The sequence below is a fragment of the Salvelinus fontinalis genome, chromosome 28, assembly GCF_029448725.1.
Source record: "Salvelinus fontinalis isolate EN_2023a chromosome 28, ASM2944872v1, whole genome shotgun sequence".
Classification (NCBI taxonomy): Eukaryota; Metazoa; Chordata; class Actinopteri; order Salmoniformes; family Salmonidae; genus Salvelinus; species Salvelinus fontinalis.
Window position 1 is genome coordinate 7,254,221 of NC_074692.1, and position 8,914 is coordinate 7,263,134.

The window sequence follows — 8,914 nt, forward strand, 5'->3', positions numbered from 1 at the left end:
GGATCGGGGGTAAAGTTGAACAGAGCAAAGTACAGAGAGATCCTTGATGAAAACTGCTCCAGAGCGCTCAGGACTTCAGCCTGTGGCGAAGGTTCACCTTCCAACGCTAAGCACACAGCCAAGACAACGCAGGCGTGTCTTTGGGACAAGTCTCTGAATGTCCTTGGGTGGCCCAGCTAGAGCGCGGACTTGAACCCGATTGACCATCTCTGGAGAGACCTGAACGACCTGAAAATAGCTGTTCGGCGACACTCCCCATCCAACCTGGCAGAGCTTGAGAGGATCTGCAGAGAAGAATGGGAGAAACTGCCCAAATACAGGTGTGTCCCGTTTGTAGTGTCATACCCAAGAAGATTTGAGGCTGTAATCGCTGTTAAACGCGCTTCAACAAAGTTTTGAGTAAACGGCCAGAATATTTATGTAAATGAAGTATTGTGTGTAGATTGATGAGGGGGGAAAATTATTTAATCTATTATAGAATAAGGCTGTAACGTAAGTGAAGGGGTCTTAATAATTTCCGAATGCACTGCGTTTCAGAAATGTATTTTATTACATGGATTATTATTATATATTATTTATTATATGTTAGATGATTACCTGTTTGTCACATTAACCATGTGCCTTGCTACAGCAAGACATTAAACAAACCTGACTTAACCTTTTAGTGCTCAGAACAACAGTATATATAGTGAGCTCCAAAAGTATTGGGACAGTGACAATGACTATGAGGTTAAAGTGCAGACTGTCAGCTTTAATTTCAGGGTATTTTCTTCCATATCGGGTGAACCGTTTAGAAATTAAAGCCCTTTTTGTACAAACTCCCCTGATTTTAAAAGTATTGGGATAACTTCACTTATACAGTGCCGTGAGAAAGTATTTTCCCCCTTTCTAATTTTCTCTACTTTTGCGTATGTTTGATACTGAATGTTATCAGATCTTCAACCAAAACCTAATATTAGAGAAATGGAACCTGAGTGAACAAATAACACAACAATGACATACTTCTTTCATTTATTTAATAAACCAAGTTATGCAACACCCAATTCCCCTGTGTGAAAAAGTAATTGCCCCCTTACACTAAATAACTGGTTGTGCCACCTTTAGCTGCAATGACTCCAACCAAACGCTTCCTGTAGTTGTTGATTATTCTGTCACGTCGCTGGGGAGGGATCAGCAACATTTGTGAGTTTTCAAGCATGAAATTCTTGTTTCAAGTCCTGCCACAACATCTCAATTGGGATTAGGTCTGGACTTTGACTAGGCCATTTCGAAACTTCAGATTTGTTGCTTTTTAGCCATTTTCATGTAGACTTGCTACAGTGATTACGGATAATGCTATTAAACCAGTCAGTGTGACCACCATTTGCCTCATGCTGCGTGACACATCTCCTTCGCATAGAGTTGATCAGGCTATTGATTGTGGGCTGCGGAATGTTGTTCCACTCTTCTTCAATAGCTGTGTAAAGTTGCTGGATATTGTCGGGAACTGGAATACGCTGTCGTACACATCGATTCAGAGCATCCCAAACATGCTCAATGGGTGACATGTTTGTTGAGTATGGAGGCCATGAAAGAACTGGGACAAATTTTTGCTTCCAGGAATTGTGTACAGATCCTTGCGATATGGGGCCGTGCATTATCATGCTGAAACATGAGGTGATGGCGGTGGATGAATGGCACGACAATGGGCCTCAGGATCTCATCACGGTATCTCTGTGCATTCAAATTGCCATCGATAAAATGCAATTGTGGTCGTTGTCCGTAGCTTATGCCTGCCCATACGATAACCCTACCGCCACCATGGTGCACTCTGTTCACAATGTTGACATCATTAGAGTGGCCTTTTATTGTCCCCAGCACAAGGTGCACCTGTGTAATGATCATGCTGTTTAATAAGCTTCTTGATATGCCACACCTGTGAGATTGATGAATTATCTTGCAAAAGAGGAATGCTCTCTAACAGGTATGTTAAACATTTGTGGCCAACATTTGAGAGAAATAAGCTTTTTGTGCATATGGAACATTTCTGGGAGCTTTTTTTTCTCCAGCTCATGAATAATGGGACCAACACTTTACATGTTGCGTTTATATTTTTGTTCAGTGTGCTTTAAAGAATTCATCACAACTGGTGACTTGGTACCAAATGAAGCCTAGTTGCACTTGATTCAATGAATTCCAAGGAAATAAACAAGTCATTTGCAGGTCATAAATGTTTAATGACCATTTTACCATTTAATTTGACCGTTTATTTAATGACCATTTAAGTAGTTTCACAGCAAATAACTTCACATTTCTGTACCATTCAAATAAAAGGTGTGTACAGCAGAACAGTGTCCAGGCTGACTGTTTGTGTTGGTGTTGGTGTAGGTGGGCGGTCATACCATGCTGCCCATCCGCTGGATGCCTCCAGAGAGCATCATGTACAGGAAGTTCACCACAGAGAGTGATGTGTGGAGTCTGGGCGTAGTCCTCTGGGAGATCTTCACCTACGGCAAACAGCCCTGGTACCAGCTCTCCAACAACGAGGTCAGTCTCACCTCTCACCTAACCTTAACCCTAACCCTTTGACCATACTCTACCTTCATCCTAGCCTAGGTGCCAGTCTGATTCTGCTCTCTTGCCACCTCCTTATAACAATTCCATGAGGAGGTGGCAAGAAAGCAGAACAGACTACCAGGCTAGCTCCAACTTAACTCCCTAACTGGAATCTTATTCTAAACCCTTACATCCTCTACTTTGGTAAAGCTTTCCAAAGCTTTAGCATAAGCCTATAGCCCCAAGGCACATGTGTAGGTCTGAGAGGATTGGAGAGTAAGAAACGCAAAGACAATTAAATCTGGCATATCGGCTGGCATTCTGACACTAACCCTGTTTATCTGCCCCCCCCCCCAACACACACACAGGTGATTGAGTGCATTACACAGGGGCGTGTCCTGCAGCGGCCTCGCTCCTGTCCCAAAGAGGTGTACGACCTGATGCTGGGGTGCTGGCAGAGAGAGCCCCACATGAGACACCACATCAAGGAGATCCACAGCCTACTGCTAAACTTATCCAAAGCCTCTCCTGTCTACCTGGACATCCTGGGCTGAGAGTGTGTCCGTGTGTGCGTATGCGTACATGCACGTGGCTGTACAATACAAGAGGGAATGAGTGTGTGCCTGTACGTGTGTGTCTATTGATGCACCTGTCCTTGAGTGTGTTTTAAGCTACGATCAAACTCTTTAAGGCAATCAGAAGATTCCCCAACTGTTCCCTTGTGCCCTCCCCTCCCCTCTCGCTCTCTCTCTCTCTTACTTTCTGCCTACTTCTACTCTTTCATGCATCTCTTTACCTACCACCTTCTTCCTGCTCAAGATACTTTAAGAATGGTTTGCAGTGGGAAGGCTTCTCCCATCGGCACAAAGGATTTTAAACTGGGGCTAAGTAGTCTACAGTAAATGGCTGAGGGCTCTATACGAGCAGGCAGTGCCATTATTTTCCAATTGGTTTCTGAAAAACTCCGTCCTTCTGTAAATAAAACCCCTGAGGATGAGAAGAGGCGCCTCCACTGCAGATAGGCTGTTTCTTCTCTGTACATAGAGGACATACATCTACCAGACATCGGACCCCCGCAATGTCCTGCAAAGGGTTGAGATGCGTTGCTCTATGGAAGGAGACATGGAAGCAACCAGACTGTTATTTTCCCCTCATGTCAACAAGTCATGACATAACAAGACATGACAAGATATAGTATTTCCCCTCATGCTGATGAGTAGCAACAAATTACATGCTATTGTATAACTGAAGCAATGGTGAAAGTAAACTTAAAAGGGAGATTTGGGGCTGTTCACCAATGGGTGCTCTTCAGCTCAGTCTGTCTATTGTCGTTGTCTGTGACTATGTACACGAAAGAGGGAATTTGATACATTTTGGGGGATGAAGATGTTTTAATTCCCATGTCAAGTGCTGATGTCATGTCATTTATCGATTTATGTGTCCAACATACTCGGACAATCCTGAGACAGAGAGTATGAGCAGGATCTGTGTCAGTTGCCCTTTCATGGTCAGTGGTGAGGATCTCCGTTTAGGCGTGGTTGGGTCAACTGTGGTAGAATCCTGGCACACACACATATCCCCCACCCCCTACTACCACACACACTCAAAAGGCTTCTGCAGGAAATTGAATTCTGCATGTTTTATTATTTTAGCCCCACAGTGCTTTAGCGACGGAGCCCCAGCCCTCGTCAGTAATGGTGTAATGTATATTTCATTAAGGAGCTAAAGTTGGCCATTAGCACAGTCTCTCCCTCCGACATTTAAGACGTATTGTTTTATGGGAGAGAGGGAAAGGAGATGGGGAAGTGGAGAAGAGGAGAGAAAGACGGCGAGATAGAGAGGAGTGGAGAGAGAGAGAGAGGGAGGGAGGGGGTCTGAAGGTCTGCAGGGAAATAGTGAGATAACATCCATCATAGTGCGGTCTTGTCGGTTTTAGAACCCACAGCTGTTTACTTCACACACCTCGCATTCCTATGGCGGGTTCCTCAACCGCACAGACACAGACACCACTCGCAAAACCTTCTCCTACACATTCAATATCAACTGTAGGCTCACCTACAGACTTTCAAGATCAAACGCCTACATTATCATAGACACACAATAAACAGACTTATTGAGATGTAATAACTTCATACAAGACTGTTTGAGTATCATGATATTGTCATATGTTTCTGTAACTGATTGCATGTGACTGGTTTGGTCATATCCTCAGTCCTTGATGCTATTGATATTTGTGTTCTTCTTATTTATTAAAAAATTATACATTTTTTATGAGACAAAGTTTCTGAGGTCTAAGTCAATTATTTGGTCTGAATCGGGGCCTGACTCAAATTTAAAGTGATCTAATTTATTATGCTGACAGTATTACGTGCGTGTGCCTCCAAAATAGTGCAATACTTGGGCTGTGGTCAAAAGTAGTGCACTATACAGGGAATAGGGTGTCATTTCAGACATAGACTGTGTGTGTCTGTTTGGGTCCTTGTACATGCTCTTTGTTACATTTTCCTGCCTGCCTCTTGAAATATACATTAGATCTAATAAGTACCATCCGTTCCACAAAGAGAATGGATGTCTTTCTGTGCGAGAGCAAGTAGAAAATGCTTTACAGGTATTCAATATTGGTTACACAATAATGTTGTGCAATACAAAGCAAAATCGTGTGCAACAACCTTCAGTGTGAGAGTAGTTGGCAGTGAAATAACTGCCAGTGTGAGAAAGAGCACTATGCGTCCATCGAACTAAGAAACCACTCTTAAAGCGCTTATAGCCTACATGAATTGGCTAAAGTGGGACATGGCAGTGGTGGCGAGTCAGTGAATTGTCTATCAGAGGACTGCACTGGAAGACATTTCTATGTGGCTTTCTTCCATCACTATGGACCCAGTCTCAGTTCACTCTACATCCTGGTCAAGTTACTGTGACTAATTATGGAGCCTTCCCAGAATCCTTTCTGTTGGAGGTTCAACATTTCCTCCTACCGATAGGCTCTAGGCAATGGGCGGCACCAATCACAATGCTATCGATCTCTTTGCTAAGAAAATGGACACCTCAAAAAGGACTGACAATCACAACCCTTAACAAGTGAAATGCTGTATAGTTACAAACCGCTCCTCTCTCGAATGTATCTTCACTTTCTTTCTCTCTTTCTTGTTCTCTCCCAGCTGTTACACTGTCCAACTGTGACATCCCTGATGGGTCAGTGAGAGGCGTGTGTATACGACCCATGTGGCTCTGATGGCTTTAGTCTCAGTGCTGTGACTGGAGTTTCTCATAACGTGTGTAATACTAATGTGATCAGCTTCTCTCGATGAACGGACCAGTCTGTTGTGATACGGTATCATTAATAAAAGTGTTATGTCTTACGTCATCCCGAGCAGATCTGGTGTCTCTATGTGAATAAGGGAGTGTTAGTGCGATGAGTGTGCGTTGGAGTGATTACGTACAGTAGCCTATAGATCACACTTTAAAAGAGCTATAACTTATGTCTATAAATTAGTGGCCTTTACAAGGCCTACATAAATGCTTCACAAATCAGTTGTAATATCACAGTAAATGTGATATAACAGGTCCTTACATCTAGAGCGTGATGCATATGCATACGTTTATAAGCTGTGGCATAGGCTTTATATAACCCTTTATACTGTGACATTTGCTTACAAATGATTTGAGAAGTATGTACAGCACATATCATAAGCATTCGCCCCTCTTAGATTTCTTCGCTTTTTTATTGTGTTACAAAGTGGGATTAGAATGGATTTAATTGTCATTTTTTGTGTCAAAAGTCTACACAAAATACTCTAATGTCAAAGTGGAAGTTTAAAGATAAAAAATAAAGCACTAATATACCTTGATTAGATAAGCATTCACCCCTGAGTCAACGCATGTTAGAAACCCCCTTTGGAGCAATTACAGCTATGTACATTTCTAAAGGGCCGATTCAGACTTAGGAATTTACACCTTTCCTACTTACTTCTCCGTATTTGGTATTCAAATGTACCTTATTCAGTCACCTAACACTCTCTGCAGTTGTTGTCCAACAGATTTTCTCCTGAAGTTTTCATTCAATAGGGTTTTCAGTACATGCATCTTAAGCCATCCCTTTAAATACGGTGTAACTTTAAGTTTGAATTTTGTCGACAGACTCACTAGAATATATCAAGAGAACGGGTTCAGAATATTAGGGATCAATTAAAAAAAAGCCTAATCTAAATATATGCATATTCGTCTCCATTTCAGCACCAATTGGTAGATTTAAAAAATATTCTGATCTTGTAGATTATTTAGGTTTAGGGAAGTATTTATGAATCATAAAAACAGGTTTGGAGAGCCTTTACGCACAAAAGAAAGCGGTGGTTTGATTCAAAGTAGACACTTTTTCCACTTGGAACCGGTAGATTCCCTAGACCTTATTCAGGGTTTCCTGGTGCGTACAGGTGGTGGAATTATTAGGGAATTACGTCAAGATCAGACAGACCTCCACCACACCTTCATTTATTCGATCTCGACCCCAAATGAATAGCGGGGTGAACAGCATGATATTCTCATGCTTAAGTTCAAGGTCAGAATACGCATAAAGAGAAAAGTGCATAAAAAGGGTATTACGTTCCATTTACACATGCTTAACTCGGGTTGGAATTTCCTCCCTTAGAGCTTTGCAGACCTGGATTGGGCAATATTTATCCATTATTCTTTTCAAAATTCTTCAGGCTGTCAAGGTGTTGGAGGTCATGGCTAGACAACAATTTTCAAGCAGATTTAAGTCCAAACTGTAACACTAACTGTCATCTTGGTAAACATAAGGCTTTGCATTGAGGACAAAAAGTGTATTCCTTTGCTGTGTTTTTTTTGTTGCAGTATTACTTCAGTGCCTTGTTGTATACAGGATGCATGTTTCGGAATATTTGTATTCTGTATATTTTTATTATCATTTTCACCCATTTAGGTCATTATTGTCGAGTCACTACAATATTGTTGATCCACCTTCAGTTTTCTCCCATCACAGCCATTGAACTCGCAAATGGCCTTGTGGTGACACCCCTGAGTGGTTTCCTTCCTGTCCTGCAGCTCAGTTCAGAACGACAACTCTATATTTGAAGTTTCTGGGTGGTTTAATACATAATCTACAGCATAATTATTAACTTGACCACGCTCAATAAAGAGATATTCAATGTCCTGATTTGTTATTGTTACACATCTACCAATCACTGCCCTTCTTTATGAGGCTTTCGAACAGCTCCCTGATCTTTGTACCATGAAATTCAATACTTGACTGAGGGACCTTACAGATGTCTGTATGAGGTCCAGAGGGAGGGGTAGTCACACAGAGTGAGTCCATGTAACATATTGTGTGATTTGTTGTGCCACGTTTTACTCCTGAACTAATTTAGTCTTTCCTAAGCAAAGGGGGTATTACTCTCACATACCTGTGCAATAAATATATTTGAGTTATTTCATTTGTAAAATTGTGTCAAATGTTCTTTTTTGACTATGACATTACGAGTAAGTTGTGTAGAGCAATGACAAAATATCACAATGAAATCTATTTCAATCTCACTTTGTAATGCAACAAAATGTTTTTTTTTTTAACTAAGAGGGTTAATACTTATGATATCCACTGTATATTGGCCTTATAAAGGGCTAACGAAGGCTTTGGCTATAGCTTGTTATTAACGTGTGACCAGCCTCTAGATCTTGTGCTCTCACATACACATGAGCCAACCCAATTACAGTAGTCACAATGGGGTTCTGACCATGTGCGGATGAAGTTGAGACAGTTTCTAAATCCCTCACGCAATTAAGAAACAGTTGAGCTAATCCACTTCCTTTAAAAAAAAACAAATAAGTAGCTCTATCGTCTTTTTTACATTGAACAAAACCTTTGACGAAAATGAAACGAGAAAACGTATAAAGGGTCAACTCTCTCCATGTGCCGGTGTGTGTGCTGCACGCGTGCTTGTGTGCGCGTAGGCGCGGACGTGTCCATGTGCTGTGTGTAAGGGCGAGAGTGAGGGATAGTATAATTCTCTATGATGTGCAAAGCACTGGATCTCTGGACTCAGCACTCTGCCCTCATAAAGAAGACCTTTAATCAGTGCACAGTGTAGTGAGGCAGAGGGAGAGGCCATAAACGCAAATCAATGTCACAGAGAGACAGAGGAAAAGCGGTCTGTGTATACAGGACATAACTCAAACAAGTAAATAGTCAGCACACACTGTCCCCATACTGATATATCTCTATGGCAAATCCTCCACACCCAAATAATTATTCACCATAATAGATCTACACACTTATTCAGACATACTTCACCTGACTCCCATTCAGCAGTGTACAGTATCTGCTGTACTCTGGCTGAATAAGGCTAGAGAACTAGGATGGTCC

The 8,914-nt window shown here is 41.8% G+C and overlaps 1 protein-coding gene across 3 annotated transcripts in view; it reads left to right on the top strand.

Annotated features, from left to right (window-relative positions):
- LOC129826026 (BDNF/NT-3 growth factors receptor-like) overlaps positions 1–5,902 on the top strand; it is a 115,968-nt gene extending 110,066 nt beyond the window's left edge. For all 3 annotated transcript variants that reach the window (XM_055886288.1, XM_055886290.1, XM_055886291.1), the window contains 2 exons: positions 2,368–2,526; positions 2,904–5,902. In XM_055886288.1, the coding sequence (XP_055742263.1) occupies positions 2,368–2,526; positions 2,904–3,089 (345 nt within the window). In that variant the 3' untranslated portion in view covers positions 3,090–5,902. The remainder of the gene's footprint in view (positions 1–2,367; positions 2,527–2,903) is intronic.
- The last annotated feature ends 3,012 nt before the right edge of the window (positions 5,903–8,914 follow it).